Below are 18912 nucleotides of genomic sequence, written 5' to 3' on the forward strand. Positions count from 1 at the left end.
CCACGCTAGCGAGGAGCGCGGCCAATGAGAAAGGCAATTGCCTGGCCCCCGCCGGCCCGCAGTCTAGCCGGAGTGCGCCTGCGCGCGGCGGGGGCGGTCGGGCGGGGCTCCAGCCTGGAAGGTGCGTGCGGGGCTGAGTCCCGGAGTGGGAGACGTGGAGTGCAGGTAATATGCGATCTGGGGGCGCGGCGTCTCGGCTGCCCTCCTCGTGTCGTCCTTCGTCTATAACGCATCTCTCCTCTTATATCGTCCTCTGTCCCTTTATGTCCCCATTCCTCCCCTTATGTTGCATCCCGCTTAAATCGTTACCACTCCGCTTATGTCGCCATCACCCTCCTTATGTCGCCGTCAGCCCCCTTAACAAGATTTCGTTCCCTTTAAGTCCCCATGGCCACCAAATGTCGCAGTCACCCCCCTTTAAGTCGTGTCGCCTTCTCATATCGCCTGCACCCCTCTTTTGTTGCTATTGCTCCTTTACGAAGTCCTTCTCATAAATCGAAATCATACCCCCGTGTCACCTTCGCACGCCTCCTGTCTCCATCTCCTTAAGTTGCGCTCACGCTTCCCTTATGTCTTCCTCGTCCTTTATGTCTCCATCCCTCCCCGTCACCTTTGCTCCTCTGACAGTCACTGCCCGTGCCTAATGCTTCTAGTTGTCCCCATAAGGACCTACCCTGCCTTACAGTTGTTTCTCTTCCCTTCATGTCTCCGTTATTTCCCCGTGTTCCCTCTCACATACCGGGTACTAGAGCCCATTATCCTGGCTCCACCACTAAACATCTGGGTAACCCTGACCACCTAATCACACGTTTGCAGTCTCAGCTTCCTCATCTGTGAAACGCACACAAGGACACCTACGTCAAGGATGATTGTGAGGATCCTGCTAGTTTATTCTTGTGACATGCCCAGCTTGATGTGGCAGTTTGAGCTAATATGATTAATCATCTCACCCTCACCCTCATCCAGTCACCTTCATCCCCTCCTCATTGTCGCTCTCCCCCTCCCCCCAGCTGCCCTCATCATTACCGTGGTGTCGTCACCACTCCCTGTATCCTGACACTCTCTGCCACAGCAGCCAACCCCTGCTGTCCCACATCATGATCTCTATGCTGTCCTCACCTCTGCCACATCACCACACCTGAGGGGGTGACCCGTCAGCCATCACGAACCTTGCTCATGTAAATACTTAATCCCTGTCTCCTTACCTTGTTGGAGTGACTGATTTCCCACCCCCAAATTGAGAGCACTTAGCCAATGGCAGGAGTCGAGGAGCGCTTGGTGGGGGGAAGACTCTAGATAGCTTAGACCCAACCTTCCCTTGACTTATAGAATTGGGGGTGCAGAGAGATGAGGCAGGTCTCACCACACCTTTGTCAAACCTCAGCAACCCTGAATCCCCAGGCGGAAAGGTAAGTATCTTCGTCACTCAGCTTGCCTTAGCATGGCCGTGTAGGGCAGTCATTACAATGTGTGCCTGGGGACTGGAACACCCTGGTTCCAATCTTGGTTCTAGCATTTAGTACTTAAATAGCTGCATGACCTTGGGCAGCTGGCTTAAGGTCCCTGTGCCTCAGTTGCTACATCTGCAACATGGGAATGAAAATGCAAGTTAATTCGTTCAATAAATATTTATTAAGCATGTTCTACATGCTCAGCATTGTGCTAGGCATTGGGGACACATCAGTGAACAAAACAGAGATCCTTGGCCTCATGGAGTTTACATTCTAGCAGGGGTAAGAGACAGTACACAAACAGGTAAGTAGATTATATGATGTGTTAGGAGGGAGTTGGGGGATGCAAAGATTATAGTTTTAAGTAGGGTGATCTGGTGACATTTGAACAAAGACTTGAAGAGGGGAGAGAGTGACATGGCTATCTGGGGGAAAGAGCGGCATTCTAGGCAGAGAGAACAGCAAATGCGAAGGCCCTGAGGTAGGAGCATGCATGGGATATTTAAGGAATAGCAAGGAGACCAGTGAGGGAGGAGAGGGATGGGGGATGAAGTCAGCGGGGTGATGGGGGCAGATCATCTGGGGTCTCACGGGCCATGGAGAAGACTTTGGCTTTACTCTGAGTGAGGTGGGAGCCATGGGAGGATTTGGAGGAGAGGAGGGTTGTGATCTGATGTGATATGACGTGACATGAAGAAGCAGCAGGAGCTGGAGAACTTCTACCAAGGATGGATTGGCAAGAGCAGCCTGGTTGGAAGGACAGCCAGACTCCTCTTCTTAAAGCTGCACTCACATATCCTTTGTATTTGGAGAAAGCTTCAAATGTCCCTCTCAAAGATTTGGGGTGGGGTGGGGTGGGGGAGGGATGTTGGTAGGGGTTTTGAGAGGCTACTGGGGAGGGACGGAGGGAGTCACAGATCTACAGATGTTACACAGCAGGAGAGGCAGCTGTCTACACCCGGGACCCTGAGGCAGCTTGGGCTCAAATTCTGGCTCCACTGCTTCCTGGCTGTGTCCCTTTGTGCCAGTGACTTAACCTTTCTAGGTCTTTTGTTCCCTTATCTGTTAAGCGGGGCTAAAAAAACCACTGCTGTTAGAATTGAATATATAAAGTGTTTTGAGCAGTGCCTGGTTCAATAAACGTAAGGAGCCCCGCTCTCCCACATCCTATCCTTTCACAGGCTCCGACCTCCCTGAGGGTGGCAAGGAAAAGACATTCTGCCTTATTCTGTGTTTGGGAATTGGTTTGACAGTGTAGTGTCCTGGAACAGAACTGAGCTCTGGGTTCAAATTCTCGGCCGACAGAGCAACGCCGTGTGACCTGGGCAGTGATTTCCCTGAGCCCTACCTCCTCATCTGAAAAACAGGGATAATAATGCTTCTTTGCCCCAGATGTGTTGTGTTGTTCTTTTTGAACTGAGACATCAACCATTTTCATTGTTTTATTTTTCTCCAAGGCACCAACTGTATGTTTCGCTCATTTAATCTACTGTCTTACTCAAAAGAATTTCTTCCTTCCTAGGGACTTTTTTTTTTTTTCTTTCTGTTTTTCTGTGCTGTATCTCCAATTTCTAGATAGGGCTTGTCAGCAGTACTCATTGAATAAATACTCATTGAATGAACAGATGGATGAACTGGCCACTGAGCATCTGCCATGTACTGTCCCTGTGCTGGGTGATACTGGGGACACAGCAGTGACTGAGCCAGCCTGGCCCTGCCCTCACGGGTTTTGCAGTCCAGTGGGAGAAACAGATCCATCATCAGGTAGTGACAGCCCAGAGTGGTCAGGGCCAGGTTGGGGGAAACACAGGCAGAGGGATCTGGGCTGGGATAGAGAAGCCCAGGGGACTGTCAGATCCCAAAGAGGATGCCTGGACCAGACAGGGGGTCAGGGAGGGCTTCCTGGAGGAAGTGGTACACGAGCTGATAGGAATAAGCAACATGAAGTGGAGAAAAAGGTATGCTAGGCAGGAGGAGAAGCTGTGGGCAGGTTTGGTGGTAAAAGTGTGGTTTCAGTTCGAGGAACTGAAAAATATTAAATATGACTAGGGCATCAGGGATGGTAAGAGAATAAGCCCAAGAAGTTATTAAGGGGAGATCATTCAGGGCTTTGGGAGCCACAGTGAGGAGCTGAGACTATCCTGCGGATACCGGGGGGCCACAGAGAGGTTTTGAGCAGAGGGGGGACAAGTCAGACTCAGGTGGAGGGGGAATTGGAAGGGTTGAGTGGAGGCCGGGAGCCATGGGATGTGGCTGGAGTGGGGACCCAAGTGGGAGAGGCCAGTTCGGTGCCATGGAGGGGAGAGAAAATGGGTGGGTGGGAGACACGCTTGGGAGGCCAAGTGGATGAGTTGTGGGCAGTCCAGGACAAGGCCCAGGACTCTGGGGGAGTCAGGGCTTTCTGGAGAAGGAAGCACACAGGCTGAGACCTGAAGGACGGGTAGAACAGCTGTCCTTGAAAGGGGGACCCGGGGGAGGAGCAGGTTTGGGAGAGATCCTAAGGACAGTTGGAGACATGGTGGGTGTATGGGGCTTAGGGACACCTGGGTGGAGGTGTCTAGGAGGCCATGGGACTTTCGGAGCTGAAATTCAGGGAGGAGGTGGGAATCGGAGACAGCTTTGGAGTCAGAAAGGGGGACTGAAGCTGTAATGGAGGGGAAGGTCCACAGGGGCTGTCCACGTAGGGCCCAAGAGGACATCGTAAGATGGTTGCACTTGGTCCTGGAGGCAATGGGGAGCCACAGAGGGGGTTTGAGTAGGGATGGGACAGCTTAGATTTTTGAGTTCCAGTTCAGAAGTATTCGCCATTCATGATGGGGTGCTGGGGGACAGGGGGTTGTGTGTGTATTTTTTTACTTATTTAATTGTTTTTCAGACTGAGCATCTTCTCTCCCTAGAAGGGGCACCTTCTAGGGGGTCCTTTGAAATAAAAGGTCTACTGCTGAAAACAAAAACAAAACAAAAAGTTTACAAAACCAGTGCTCTGTTCTGTTTTCTGTAGACTTGACCACAGACAATTGTGCAGTCAGTCCGAAGGGGTCTGCACAATAGAATGAAAATCGGCTCCTTTAAACCCAAGAACAGTTCTGTTTTGAACCGTATGGAAGGTCCATAGGTTAGTGAATGTTTCCTGAGGTATGGCCTGTCCAGTGCTTCACGTGGGCTTCAGCAGCTAACTGGCCCCACACCCTTCTTTGCACTTTCAGACGGCTTGAATCAACCTTGAATTGACCTTGAATTTTACCCTCAGGCTGAGGTGCCATTATCTGCACCTACCCTATTGCTCTGGGCTTAGAACACGAGCTACTTACACATTATGTATACACTGAGTGTCACTAGATCTAGAGAGACATCTAAGAAAGTCTTTTCTCCAGGGTTTCCATTCTACTGCTTCTTTTCTTCCATTTTCAATAAACATTTATTGAGTGGTTACAATGTGCTGGGCACACGGTGGGTAGAGAAATAAATCAGACATAGACTTAGCTTTTTAAGGGACACATATAAGTTTATCTATGACAAAAGTGTACGCAGGGTACTAGGGGACACAGCTAGCCAGCCAGCTTGTATCTGTGCTACCTGCCTGCTATGGATGGTTTCACTGACTCTGCCCAGCAAACGTGAGGCTGGTGTATTAGTCTGCCCATTGTTCTGAGAATGCAGGTGAGGCTCAGAGAAGGGAGCCTCTTCTCCCAGTAACACACAGAGCTGAGATCTGAACCCAGGGGTTTGGGACTGCAAGATGCACCCCCTTAAACCATTCAGAGATCCCCCAGCCACCACTCCCCAGATGGGTATAAACTGATCCCCTTTTTTTTTTTTTTTTTTAATATTTATTTATTGATTGATTGATTGATTGCTGTGTTGGGTCTTCCCTTCTGTGCGAGGGCCCTCTCCAGCCGCGGCAAGTGGGGGCCACTCTTCATCGCGGTGCGCGGGCCTCATTATCGCGGCCTCTCTTGTTGCGGAGCACAGGCTCCAGACGCGCAGGCTCAGCAATTGTGGCTCACGGGCCCAGTTGCTCCGCGGCATGCAGGATCCTCCCAGACCAGGGCCCGAACCCGCGTCCCCTGCACTGGCAGGCAGACTCCCAACCACTGCGCCACCAGGGAAGCCCCCTAAAGTGATCCCCTTTTTATGAATGAGGCCAGCAGGGCTCAGAGAGGTAAAGCCCCATGCCCGATGTCACTGAATAAGAAAGTGACAGGGGTGGGATCTGAACCCTGGCCCCTCCAACCCAAAACGCTGCTATGGAAGAGGGATCAAGTCTCCCACCCCGACCCTCACGGGTGTTCAGGGAGCTATGACCCAGCACGTGTCTCAAAAGCCAGGTGGTCTTTGCTTCCTCCTTTTCTGTGCGCTGTGGTTCACACCCCAAGTCAGGCAGGGCACAAGCCAAGGGAACAGGGAGATATTCTGTGGGCTGGTGAAACTGCACAACTCAGCCCCACAGGCTGGAACTCGAACCCAGCCAAAACCCACAGTGGGATTTGAACCCACGTTCTTTTCATTGAAACCGCACACCTGGTCTCAGGACTTAATGAAGCTTAGGTTCTTTATGTCTCAGCGCAGAAAGAATTCAGTGAGAGACAAAGTGATAGGTAAAAAGTGGATTTATTTAGAGAGATACACATTCCATAAACGGAATGTGGTTCATCTCAAAAGGCAAGAACGGCCCTGGGAAAAACACACTCCATAGAGTGTGGGCCCTCTCAGAAGGCGAGAGGTCCGGAAATATGGGGTAGTTAGTTTTTATGGGCTGGGTAATTTCATTGGCTAATGAGTGGGAGGATTATTCCAACTGTCTTGGGGAAGGGGAGGAGATTTCCAGGAATTGGGCCACCGCCCCCTTTCTGGACTTTTATGGTCACCTTGGAACTGTCATGGCACCTATGGTTGTGTCATTTAGCATATGCTAATGCAGCGGTCCCCAGCCTTTTTGGCACCAGGGACCGGTTTCGTGGAAGACAATTTTTCCACGAGCGTGGTGGGGGTGGGGTGGTTCCGGCAGAGCGATGGGCAGCGGCGGATGAAGCTTCGCTCACTCGCCCACCGATCACCTCCTGCTGTGCGACCTGGTTCCTAACAGGCCGTGGCCTGCTAGCGGTCCCTGGCGAGGGTGTTGGGGACCCCTGTGCTAGTGTATATAATGAGGCTCAAAGTCTCCTGGAAGTCAAATCTTCCGCCACCTTGGACCTGGTTGGTTCTAACCAGTTTATGCTGTATCCTCAACGACTGTGTCATTCTTTTAAAGATTGTGCCCTGCCCCCTTCCCTCCTGTTTCACTGGGAGGGGGCACACCTGCTGGTGGAGGTGCCGCCTACACCAGCGAGGAAGCAGGGCATGAGGACCAGCCTGGACATTGCACTGGAGCCCCAGGGTGAGTTCTAGGTTCCTGGGAACCCTGGAATTGAGATGAGCTGAGAAGGCCAGCACTTGCCGGCCTGGCTGTGTCGGCCCGGCTGTCCATATCCCGCTTCAGTTTCACCCTGCCCTGCTCCCCCTAGGGATCTGGGGATTGAGGGTGCTGGATACCTATCCAGCTGAGGCCACAGTCCTCTTTCGGAGACTGGGATGTTGGGGAAGGGCCCCTGCAGCTAGGAGCCTGAGCCTCATAATTTAATTTCCATGGAAGGCCTATGTGCATTTTTTAAAATAGTAAAGGCCCACAGTAAAAAGCAGGCATCTTGCCTGGCCGAGGGTGGGGAGGACGGAGGCGGAGGGAATCATGCCTTTTTTCTTTTCTTTTTGGCTGTTAGGACCCTTGAGACAATCATATTTATTGAGAACCTCTTGCATGCCCATTCTATGCACTTGATATATATGAATTCCTTTAGTTCGAAGGAGCCACTCAGATTTTAGACATCTCAAATTTTACATGTTCAAAAAACACACATTATTTATTTATTTTTGATATTTAAAAAAAAATTTATTCCTGGTCTTTTTCCCAAACTTGCTCCTCCTCAGTGTTCCCCCAAATCACACGCCCACCCCAGTCAGTTCCCCACACAGCCAGAGGGAGCCTGTAAACACCTGTATTCGTTTCCTGGGGCTGCTATAACACATGACCACAAACTGCGTGGCTTAAAACAGCAGAAATTTATTCTCTCACAGTTCTGGAGACCAGAAGTCCAAAATCAAGGTGTCAGCAGGGCCGTGCTCTCTCCAGAGCCTCTAGGGGAGATTCTGTTCCCTGCCTCCCCCAGATTCCGGTGGCTCCAGGTGTACCCAGGTTTGCAGACCATCACTCCAATCACTGCCTCCCTGGTCGTGTCTCTTTTCTGTCTCTTTTAGAGATACTTGCCCTTGGGTTTAGGACCCACCCAGATAATCCAGAATAATCTCATCTTTAAATCATTGACTTAATTACATCTACAAAGACCCTTTTTCCAAATAAGGTCATATTCACAAGTTCCAGGAGTGATGACCACATCTGACATATCTGTGTTGAAGCCCCCATTCAACCCACCACAGCCCCCAAAAGAGATCATGTTCCCTCCTCTGCTCAGAACCTACCTGTGGCCCCATCCTTCTTGCCACAGTCCAAGTAGCCCAGCATGATCTGGTCCTGTGACCTCAGACTTACCTCCTCTCCCTCTTCCCACAGGCCATTCCACTATAGACACACCGGCCTCCTTGCTCTTCCCTATCCACACCAGGCACACTCCTGCCTCACGGCCTTTGCACTGGCTGTTCCCTCTGCTTAGAACACTCTTCCCCAAGATGTACAGTAGCCCCATTCCTCCTCTCCTTGAAGTTTTCTTCCCTCCGGTATCCCCTTCTCTGCGAGGCCTTCCTTGACCTCTTTATTTAAAATTGCAAGCAATCCCAACCCCGGCCCCACCCCTGTCCCTCTTCCCTGAGTCTCCATAGCACTTATTACCTTCTAACATATAATTTAATGTAATACTGTTTTTTGTCTGTCTTTCCTCACCTCTGTTTTGTCCACAGTGATAGCCCCAGTGCCTAAAACAATACCTGGTGCACAGGTACTCAATAAATGTGTGCAAAATTAATGAACAGCCTTGTAAAAAGTAGGTGCTATTCTTGCTGTGCCCATTTTGCAGATGGGGAAACTAGGGCACAGATGCACTGTCACTCCTCTGAAGTCAGTCACGTACACACTGAGGCTCATATTAAGATAAGGCACCTGGCTCTGGAAGCCACAGTGTTAACTGCCTCGCCAGTCTAACCCAATCTACACCACCTCTTCAGGACTAGTTATCTTTTTAAATATTGATACCTTAGGTGTATTGCTTTGATAAAAATATAACAAGTCAAAATTAAACCCATCATTACAGACCTGTCATCACGGCACAATTTGAAAGCCAAAAGGTCGCTAACAAACTGAATGAAATGCCGTCTATTTTCTTCCTATTTTTGATTTATTACCGGCCATCCCAGTTCCCCTGGCTCACCTTGCAGAGTGACGTCCCTCACAGCTCCGCGCCCTACCTCTGCCCAGTTTTGTTTTTGTTTATCTTAGCTTCCCTAATTTCACATCACCTGCTGTTCCAACCCCATATTCTTAAATAAAACATTTCTCACCAAGGCCCTTCACAAATAAATAAATAAAAGGCAAACTTGTTTCCCTCCCCATGCCTCCCCCTCCCCCCACCCTCCAACCCTGCGGTCAGCCACATCCAAGACTGTTATCTTCTGCTTCTCTTGGTGACCTCTGGAGTTCCAAATAACCTTGATCTGTTACCATTTCTTGCTGGATCCATTTGACCCATCCCCGTTTGGCTCGCTCCCTGCAGTGATAGGAGGGGATCTAGCTGTGCTCTTCCGCCCTTGACAATGACAGTCTGGGATCGGACGTTGGGGGGAAAGGGGCTTCCAAATTATCCTTTCAGATCTAGGCAGGATATTGCGGTGAGGAGAGAACCTGCCTCCCTTTTGGAATGTCCTTCCTTTTTTCTTCTTTTTTTTAAAACACATTAATGCGTGCGCATGAATTTTTAAAAACGTGACAAAACCTGGGAGGCGGCAACACCCGTGTAGGCTTTATAATTATTTTTTAACCTGCACAGAGATGTTTTCTCTTCTTTTCTGTAAGTCGCTCATATTTCACAATTTTAAAAAAGAAAATAGGCGGACGATAAAAAGCAATCCTGACCCACCCCCAAATCCCGCTGTCAAGGCAACCACTTCCAACGCTGTTGCTTCCCTCAGTAATAATCCTCTGCATTTGTTGGCTTCCTGCCTGGATGTGGGGAAGGGGGTCCTGCCCCTCTTTCATTGAGAAAGGTGGGCGGGGAGGGGGACCTCCAATTTATTTCTCCATCTGTGGCCTTAAATCCTGCTTCGGAGATATGAGATGGTATGTGGGAAACCCTGCTTACCCCTCCAGCCAGAGCCTGGATTTAAGAGACAAGATTTTTAAAATCCTTATCAAAATATCAGTTGACTTTTTTTTTTTTTTTTTTTTTTTAACGAACACTGACTGCAATCCACAGTCCAAGGGAAAACCCACCATCCCCTTCCCCACTACCGCTCTTCCCCTCCCTTAGCGTGGGCTGTGTCTTCTAAGCTGATTTCATCGCTACGTCCCTAAATCATGTTATTCAGCCTTGATCATTCCATTTCACTTTATAATTTTTAAAGTCAACCTTATTTATGTATTTATTTTTGACCAGGTAATATATGCCCATGGTACAAAAATTCACATGGTTTGCAGACGAGAAAAGATGTGGGGGGCTTTTTCCTCTTTACCTGTGGCCTCCCTACCCCACATGGGGGCTCTAGGGTGGACCGTAGCAAAGCCGATCGCTCAGCCATGTACTCTCCCTCCACCCCCGTCAGGTTGGCTGGACTGGGCTGCCAGGCCCCCCTTCTCCCTGCGGTGAGCCCGGACCGGCGCACTCACTGCGCAGACTCCCCGCTGCAGTGGGCGGAGCCCCCTCGGGCCCCGCCCCCTCCTTCCTCCCGCCCCTGCTCAGCCTGTGGGGGCAGAAGCTGGGGCCCCGTGGAGGTAGCAGCAGCCGCCTGCCGAGTAAGGCCGAGGCCCCTCTGGGGTAGGGTAGGGGAGGATGGTTGCGGGGATGGGCTGGGGTCTGGCGGTGAGGCCGCGATGGTCCTGGGCTCCCGGCCTGAGCTGTCTAGTGGTTACCTGAGGGTGAGGGCAAAGGAGCCACCTGGAAAATGACTTCTGGGTAATCCCAGGGCTGGGAGAAGCCAAGCACAAAGATTTAGGGCTCCGCTGACTCAATCCGGAGCTGTCATTTTGGGAATGTATAGGTTAGAGCTCAGAGAAGGGAAAGCGCTAATGGGGAGCAGTGTGGGTGCTGATGAGGGGCAGGGTGGGCGCTTGGGGGGGGCATGGTGGGCACTAAAGGGGGGCAGGGAGGGCACCGCAGAGGGATAGGAGGAAAGCAGAGGAGCTGGACCTTGAGGGATTTCGAAATCCCAACTGACCAGCAGTCAGCTTCCTCCTTTAGGGGTGACAGGCGCAGTGCCAGGGGCCCCCGTGATCACAGACAAGGCGACCCAGTGAGTCCCGTGAGCCCGAGACTGATCTGCTTTCTGTGATGTCCCCCAAAAGCCTAGAACACCCCACACAGTGCCAGCTTTTGTTCCCCGCAGTTTGGAGACCCTGACACACCCACTTTCCCGCTGGAATCTGTATAACCCCTGGCTGCCAGCAAGATGAAGCCTAAACTGATGTACCAGGAGGTAGGTGGATGGGGGACCCAGTGGGGAGGGGCTGGACCCAGCAGAGGGTGGGGGCCCCACTGAGCTGCCCTGTCACCCCCCCACCCACCATCATTCCTGTCCCCCAGCTGAAGGTGCCTGCTGAGGAGCCCGCCAGCGAACTACCCATGAACGAGATCGAGGCATGGAAAGCTGCAGAAAAGGTAGGAGCCCACCGCCACCCTCACTCTGTCTCAGCCATGGCCTGGGCTGCCCTCCTTGGGCTGGCTGATCGCCTCCTCCTCCCCACAGAAAGCCCGTTGGGTCCTGCTGGTCCTCATCCTGGCGGTTGTGGGCTTCGGTGCCCTGATGACTCAGCTGTTTCTATGGGAATACGGCGACTTGCATCTCTTTGGGCCCAACCAGCGCCCAGCCCCCTGCTATGACCCTTGCGAGTAAGTGGAGGGGGGCGTGGGCACCTCGGATGGTGGGGGGAGGGGCCCTGCCAGGCCAGGGACACTTCAACACGCACTAAGCAGGGCCTGCACCCAGTGGTCGAGACAGAATAAGGTGATCGCTGACTCCCAAGTGGACCGTCACGGTTCTTCCCTCCATGCCCACCACCTTCCCCCACACTGTTGCCATGGCAGCCACAGCATCATCTTCTATCTGTTTGTGAACAGACACACATGGCGTCTTCCATCCACATCTGTGGAGAGACACACACACACACAGACACACACACACACACACACAGACATCCACATGCACAACCTTCCTTCCACACCTCTAGACAGACAAATGCAGACACACAGAGAATCATGAGTACAGACACAAATACACATAGTCTTCCATCCTCCGTGGGCAGACAAGTGAGCACTCACATTCCAGCCCCCTATGGCTGATTCTGCCTCCCCCCACCCCCCAGAGCAGTGCTGGTGGAGAGCATTCCCGAGGGCCTGGACTTCCCCAATGCCTCCACGAGCAACCCCTCCACCAGCCAGGCATGGCTGGGCCTGCTCGCCGGTGCCCACAGCAGCCTGGACATTGCCTCCTTCTACTGGACCCTCACCAACAATGACACCCACACTCAGGAGCCCTCTGCTCAGCAGGTACCTGGCAACCTGGGCCCTGGCTGGCAACGGGGGGCGGCGGGGGGAGGCATTGGGGAGGTGGATGGAAGGGGTTTCCCTATAGCCCGGGAGGCAGGTGGACATGTCTCACACAGAGGGTTGGACACAGGTGTTTGGAAGCAACTGTCTTCACATGGCCCTCTGGACTGGGGGCGTTTTGTCACAGTCATCTGGAGGCCTCTGAATGTCAGGGTATGGGTTTGGTTACGAGGGATTAGGCTGGCAGATATCACTCACCCACAAGCTGCCCCGACCCTGTCACACAAAGAAATGGAAACATGGAGTGAGTACCAGCCCAGCCTCAAGCCAGGCTGCCACTTCCCAGCTGTGTGACCTTGGGCAGGTCACCTTACCTCTCGGTCTTCAGTTTCCTGATCTGTAGAATGGGGCAATATCTAGCACTCCCCTCTTGTGAGGATGAAACGGGCTAATCCCTGCCAATATAGCACAATGCCCGACAGAGTCAGCCCTTTATAAGCATCTGCTCTGATAGCCTTGTTAGGGTCTGCAGACAAACTTAAAAAACATAAAACTTCAAGATTTGACAAGGAACAGCCTAGGTAGATAAGCCCTTCATTGAAAGACATGGTGAATTTGTCCCTTTTTTCCCCTTTCCCTGCTGCCACTCTTTGTCAGAGGTAGGCTTAAAATGTATTAAAATTGTGAGGTTTATTAAGCACTGCCTGAAAAAATATACGACAGTTAAAAATGATATGAGCTGGAAATTCCCTGGCGGTCCAGTGGTTAGGACTCTGCGCTTTCACTGCCAAGGGCTTGGGTTCAATCCCTGGTTGGAGAACTAAGATCCCACAAGCCAAAAAAAAAAAAAAGTCATGAGCTCCCACGCCCTGCTGGTTCCTACTGGAATGGTTCAAAGCATAAAGCACAGACTTAGGAGGCAGACCATCTGAGTTCAAATCCTGCTTCCCCATTGATTTCTCCAATGCTCAGTTTCCCCATCTGCACCTTGGGATATACTCAGATTTGCCTCATCAGTGAGAGTGGTGAGAAGTCAGTGAGTTCACATGTAAAGGGGCTTAGAAGGGGCCTGGCTCACAGTAGAAACCAGGGAATCAATGGCTGTTGCTATTAATGTTATTGGCATCATCAAGCCTCACCCAAACCTTCCCAGACCCCAAGCCTGCACTGTGCCCCCAACATCCTGCAAGGTGCCCAGAGGTGTCTTCTGTGACGGGCATTGATACTTCCAAGTCAGGATCTTGGGAAGGTCCCGTGAAGGGCAGGAGTGGCAGGGAGGCCCTAGCAGGGCTCAGAGCGCCAATTATTAAAACAGATAAAGGGACTTCCTAGGTGGTCCAATGGTCAAGACTCTGCACTTCCACTGCGGGGGGCACGGGTTCAGTCCCTGGTCGGGGAACTAGGATCCCACATGCCGCACAGTGTGGCAAAAAAATCAATAAAATAAAACAGATACAGGTTTTAACATCTTAACCTGTGTAAAGCCTTCCCTGAGTGTACCGGCTAATGTAAAGCCTGATCAGATCTAAAAGCCTAATCTCAAAACAACTCCATGGGGGGTGCTGCGTGGGGTTGGAGAGTTGGCTGATCCAGCCCCTCAGAGGCTCTCCCCTTCCCCCAGGGCGAGGAGGTCCTCCGGCAGCTACAGACCCTGGCACCCCGAGGTGTGAAGGTCCGCATTGCCGTGAGCAAGCCAAGTGGGCCCCAGCCCCAGGCAGATCTGCAGGCCCTGCTGCAAAGCGGTGAGCTAGGGGGCAGCTGGGGGTGGGCTGGGCCTGGGGCTGCCCAAGCCAGCCCCTGACCACCACCCGTGTCCGTCCAGGTGCCCAGGTCCGCATGGTGGACATGCAGAAGCTGACCCATGGCGTCCTGCACACCAAGTTCTGGGTGGTAGACCAGACCCACTTCTACCTCGGCAGTGCCAACATGGACTGGCGTTCCCTGACCCAGGTCTGCCTGCACCCTGCCCACCGCGCTTCTAGGCCGCTCCCTGCCCCACAGGGCGCCTGGCCTCCAACTGTGCCCCACCTCAACCCCAGAGTCCTCTCTTCCAGTCTCTGCAATGGCTTCCTTCCCCCCTCCTACCTAACACCCCCAAATCCAGCCCTCCACCACCCTCGCTCTGCTCAGGGAAGCCCCTCTGATCCCCGATGGCATCTACAGGACATTCCAGGCCCTGTCCACCCATTTGACCTTCATGATTCACTCTCTGCGTGCCTGCTCTAAGCCCAGCCCTGTTCTGATGCTGGGAACGTGGTGGACCTCTTGGAACCCCCGGTGCAGGGTGGAGACGGGCCTGTCACCAGACAGTGTCAGCCCAGAAGGGTCAAGTCTGAGATGGTGGCAAGGGGGGAGCACAAGTGGAGGGGTCAGGGCCAGGATGGGTGACCCAACCTGGGGTACCAAGGAAAGTCTCCCAAAAGAGGTGAAAACTAATCTGATAACTGGAGGAGCTGTAGTAATTGGCACAGGACAGGAAAAGGGTACAGCTTAGGCAGTGATCATTTGCTCAACAAATACTTTCCAAACCCCTAATCTCACCAGCTCCGCAGGGAGACGCTGAAGACACAGCTGTCTCTGAGACATCCCCTGTGCCTGCCCTCCCAGTCCAATGGGGAGGCAGGTTTGTCACCAGAGAAGGTGATGAAGGAGGCCCAAGGGACCCTGGGAGCCTCAAGGAATGCCTGACACAGGCTGGGCAGTCAAGGCAGGATTCCTGGAGGAGGAGACTGTCAGCTGAGACCTAAGACTGAGTAGGAGCTCAGCGGAGGGTAGAAGCAACAGTGTACGCAAAGGTTCAGGAAACCTGGAGCTTTGGAATAACTGATTTTCACCAAAACTTAAGATTCTAGTCTTGAGTCAAGATCATGTCCATCCCAGGACTTTAGCTGGGGGAAGTGGGGGGGCGCGGTTAAGGGGCAGAAAGAAGGGAGACAGGGGCAGAGAGAGGGGGAGATAGAAGGGCAAGGGGCAGGAAGGGGGACTGGGGGGGCAGGGGGAGGGGCTGCAGGTGTCCATGTCATCTGTGGGCACCAGGCCACCACCCCCGGGCTCAGCATTGCCCTCCCACAGGTCAAGGAGCTGGGCGTGGTCATGTACAACTGCAGTTGCCTAGCTCGAGACCTGACCAAGATCTTCGAGGCCTACTGGTACCTGGGCCAGGCGGGCAGCTCCATCCCGTCAACCTGGCCCCGGCCTTATGACACCCGCTACAATCAAGAGACACCAATGGAAATCTGCCTCAACGGAACCCCTGCTCTGGCCTACCTGGCAGTGAGTCCGAGGGAAGAGGGGCCCGTCACACCCCGGCCACATCCCTTCTCTCGGCCCCCATCAAGCCCTGCCCAGTGATTTGGTAGGGATGGGGGTTCCTGACCACTGGCTGTCATTTCTGCTCACTCAGGGGCCTGGGCTGTGTCCCAACCTCCCTAGGCCTTGGTTTCACGTAGAAAATAAGTATTGCAATATTTACCACCTCTTCGGGCTAGTGAGGAGGCACGGCTGGGTCCATGCAGGCCGAGCCCTGGGTGACCTGTCCAGTATAGCTGCATGTCGCATTTTTAATCAATTAAAATGAACTACAGTTAAAAACACAGTTCCTCAGTCACACTAGCCACATTTCAAGTGCTCAGCAGCCACACATAGCAAGCGGTTGCCATACTGGACAGTGCAGATAGAGAGCATTTCCATCAATGTGGAAAGTTCTATGGGACAGCAGCCACTATTGCCCTTGGCACTCTGGATAAGGCACCGCTGTTTTTAGCTGTTGATATTTTCACTAGTTGGGGTGGCCAACCTGGGTCCCCCCGAGCAAGTCACCTGGCCAAGCCCAGTGTCATCCTGGAGGGCCACACTACGATTCATTGGGGTCCTTTGCTCCAGTGACCTCCCATGGGACGTTAATGGTTCCCCCGTTACCACTGCCCCTTTCAGAGCTCGAGTTTGCTCACCTGTTGTGAGGATGGAGAGAGCTGGGTGAAGGGCCTGGTGTGGCTGGGCACATGAGTGCCATCAGGATGGACTGTAAGTCAGGGACAAAAGTGATTAGAGCAGAGGTCCTCAAGCTTGAGCATGAATTAGAATCACCAGAAGGGCTTGTTGAAACCCAGATTCCTGGGCTCCGCCCCAGCACCTTGATTCTGTGTGCCATGGGCAGTGAGGCCCAAGACTTTGCATTTCTAACAAGCTTCCAGGTGATGCTGTTGCTGCCTGACCAGGGACCGCATGTCGAGAACCACTGGGTTAGAGCATAAGTTCTGGAACCAGACAGCCTCGGTTCAAACCCTGGCTCCATTTATCAGCTGTGTGACCTTAGGCAAATCACTTACCCTCTCTGAGCCTCCGTTTGCTCACCTGCAAAAAAGGACGTGGTAATTATCCCTCCCCTTCATGGAGGCTGAGCATTAGTGAGACCCTCAGGACCTGGCTCGTGACAAGCTGTCTGTAGCGGGGTCCACTGTGAAGGACATGCGTCTTGACTGTCCCCCTCGTCCCCCAGAGTGCACCCCCACCACTGTGTCCAAGTGGCCGCACCCCAGACTTGAAAGCCCTGCTCAACGTGGTGGACAATGCCCGGAGTTTCGTCTACATCGCGGTCATGAACTACCTGCCCACCATGGAGTTCTCCCACCCGCACAGGTACCGCTGGGCTTGTGGACAGGGGTTGGGGGAGGGAGCCACCGCGAGTGGAAGAGGAGACAGGAGAGAGAGCGATGGGGCCCAGAATACGGTCATGGGGCCAAGGCCAGGGGACAGAGGGAGGGGACGCCATGGGGAGAGACAGAGGTGACAGGGAGAGTGGGTCTGGATGCTCAAGACAAGGAGAAGGGGACAGAAAGAGGATGAGAATATTCGAGGGGTGGTGTGGAGACGGGGGACTGGAGACTTAAGGCAGAAGGTGCGGGATGTGGGATTTCTGCAGGTAGGAGGCCGGGAGTGTGGGCTGGATATGGGATGACGGGCTTGGGAGGTGGGACTAAGGGTATTCAGGTTTGGGGCGGCAGGGTTGGGGTTTGAGATCTGGGATAGGAAGGGGGGATGACGGGACTCTGGGGGCTCAGAGCAGGTAGTCTGGGGGCAGCAGACAAGACAATGAGAAGATTGGTGCGGGGGGGGCAGGGCTTGGAGCTAGAGATGGGGTGGGGGCTTGGGGCTTCTCAGAAGCTGCAGCGGGACCCAGGCCTGGCTCCCTAAAGCTGAAGTGAGGCCTCCCTCCGCATCCTGCACCCCCCTCCCCAAGGTTCTGGCCTGCCATTGACGACGGGCTGCGGCGGGCTGCCTATGAGCGGGGCGTCAAGGTGCGCCTGCTGGTCAGCTGCTGGGGGCACTCTGAGCCATCCATGCGGGCCTTCCTGCTCTCCCTGGCTGCCCTGCGTGACAACCACACCCACTTTGACATCCAGGTGGTAAGCACCTACCCCAGACCTACCCGTCAGCCCCTGTGCAGGGCAGTACCGGGGACACAGCAATCGTGGAGCTCACCTGTCTTCTGACAGGGACGACCCAGAGCGGGCTGTGCCCTGATGGGCCAGAATCAGGGGCACGGGCAGAGGGATTAGGGCTGGGATGGGGGAGCCCAGCAGAAGCTCCTGCCGCAGCCTGAGGGGTCGCGGAAGACTTTCTGGAAAAGGGGACATCTGAGGTAAGACCTAAGGGATGAATAGGAGTCATTCTAGAGGGCACAGGTGGCATATGAGGCGACGGGGTCCTCCCTTTCAGCCGGCGTTTACCGAGTACCCATTCTGGCCCCCAGGCCCACGAGGGAAGCAGCTGAGTCCCCAGTCCCGTGGACCTGGTTCCACTCCCCACCCCAAACCCTGGGGCTTCTCTAACCCAACCCCACATCTCCCCTCCCTCTCAGAAACTCTTTGTGGTCCCTGCGGACGAGACCCAGGCCCGAGTCCCTTACACCCGCGTCAACCACAACAAGTACATGGTAACTGAACGTGCCACCTACATCGGTGAGTGTCCTGAGTGCCGCCGGGGTCGGGGGACGGAAGGGGGTCCAGGCAGCACCACGGGCCCTGACTCTCTGGACCCCCGCTCCCTGTAGGAACCTCCAACTGGTCCGGCAGCTACTTCACTGAGACGGCGGGCACCTCGCTGCTGGTGACGCAGAACGGGCGGGGCGGCCTGCGGAGCCAGCTGGAGGCCGTTTTCCTGAGGGACTGGGACTCCCCTTACAGCCATGACCTTGACACCTCAGCCGACAGCGTGGGCAATGCCTGTCGCCTGCTCTGAGGCCCGGTCCAGCGGACAGGCCAGGCCTGCGAGGCCCCCGCTCGAACACCCGCAGGGTGTTCCGGGTCTCGATCCCTGTCCCCGCGCCCCCGCTTCTGTCTGCCCCATTGTGGCTCCCACAGGCTCCCCCCCTGCTCTCCCGCTTCTACCTCCGCCCCCGCCAGCCTGATGCTGTGGCCGCAGAGGACCCAGCCAAGCTGGGGGAGGGATCAGCCCCCGAAGATGTAGGGGTGCATGCTGGGCCTGGCCCCCTGGCCCACCCCACTTTCCAGGGCAAAGAGGGCCTGAGGTCATAATAAGAAGTAAATAACTTGTGTGTACAGCCTGTGCCTGACTGAGTGGTGGGAGGTGGGGTGCCAGGTAGGGGACAGCTGGCATGGGCCTCTGGTGGGGACACCTTCACGCATGCTGAGCCCTCAGCATGTGACCAGTGTGGTCTGGTGTGTACTGGACGCTCGGCACACGGCTGGTACGTGCTG

The 18912-nt window shown here is 53.9% G+C and overlaps 1 protein-coding gene across 5 annotated transcripts; it reads left to right on the forward strand.

Moving 5' to 3' along the window:
• Positions 1-59: 59 nt before the first annotated feature.
• PLD3 (phospholipase D family member 3) lies at positions 60-18755 on the forward strand. 5 transcript variants are annotated; one of them, XM_068529377.1, is made up of 14 exons: positions 76-165; positions 6703-6828; positions 10254-10443; positions 11034-11123; positions 11231-11305; positions 11394-11536; positions 12010-12193; positions 13815-13935; positions 14016-14143; positions 15266-15466; positions 16692-16831; positions 17433-17598; positions 18054-18153; positions 18246-18755. In XM_068529377.1, exons 4-14 carry the CDS (start codon positions 11097-11099, stop codon positions 18431-18433), a joined length of 1473 nt encoding a protein of 490 aa, XP_068385478.1. In that variant the 5' UTR covers positions 76-165; positions 6703-6828; positions 10254-10443; positions 11034-11096; the 3' UTR covers positions 18434-18755. The 5 variants fall into 5 exon arrangements, with proteins under 5 accessions (XP_068385480.1, XP_068385477.1, XP_068385478.1 ...); XM_068529379.1 differs by lacking the exon at positions 6703-6828 and having other exon boundaries at positions 60-165; positions 10254-10465; XM_068529376.1 differs by lacking the exon at positions 6703-6828 and having other exon boundaries at positions 60-165.
• The last annotated feature ends 157 nt before the right edge of the window (positions 18756-18912 follow it).

The sequence above is a fragment of the Eschrichtius robustus genome, chromosome 19 (assembly GCF_028021215.1).
Source record: "Eschrichtius robustus isolate mEscRob2 chromosome 19, mEscRob2.pri, whole genome shotgun sequence".
Lineage (NCBI taxonomy): Eukaryota > Metazoa > Chordata > Mammalia > Artiodactyla > Eschrichtiidae > Eschrichtius > Eschrichtius robustus.

Bases quoted from the DNA above. Each gene is read 5' to 3' on its own strand.
- PLD3 (XM_068529379.1), top strand. From the start codon at position 11,097: ATGAAGCCTAAACTGATGTACCAGGAG. The intron at 11,124-11,230 runs GTAGGTGGATGG...CCTGTCCCCCAG, and splicing joins CTAAACTGATGTACCAGGAG to CTGAAGGTGCCTGCTGAGGA. The intron at 13,936-14,015 runs GTGAGCTAGGGG...GTGTCCGTCCAG, and splicing joins GCAGGCCCTGCTGCAAAGCG to GTGCCCAGGTCCGCATGGTG.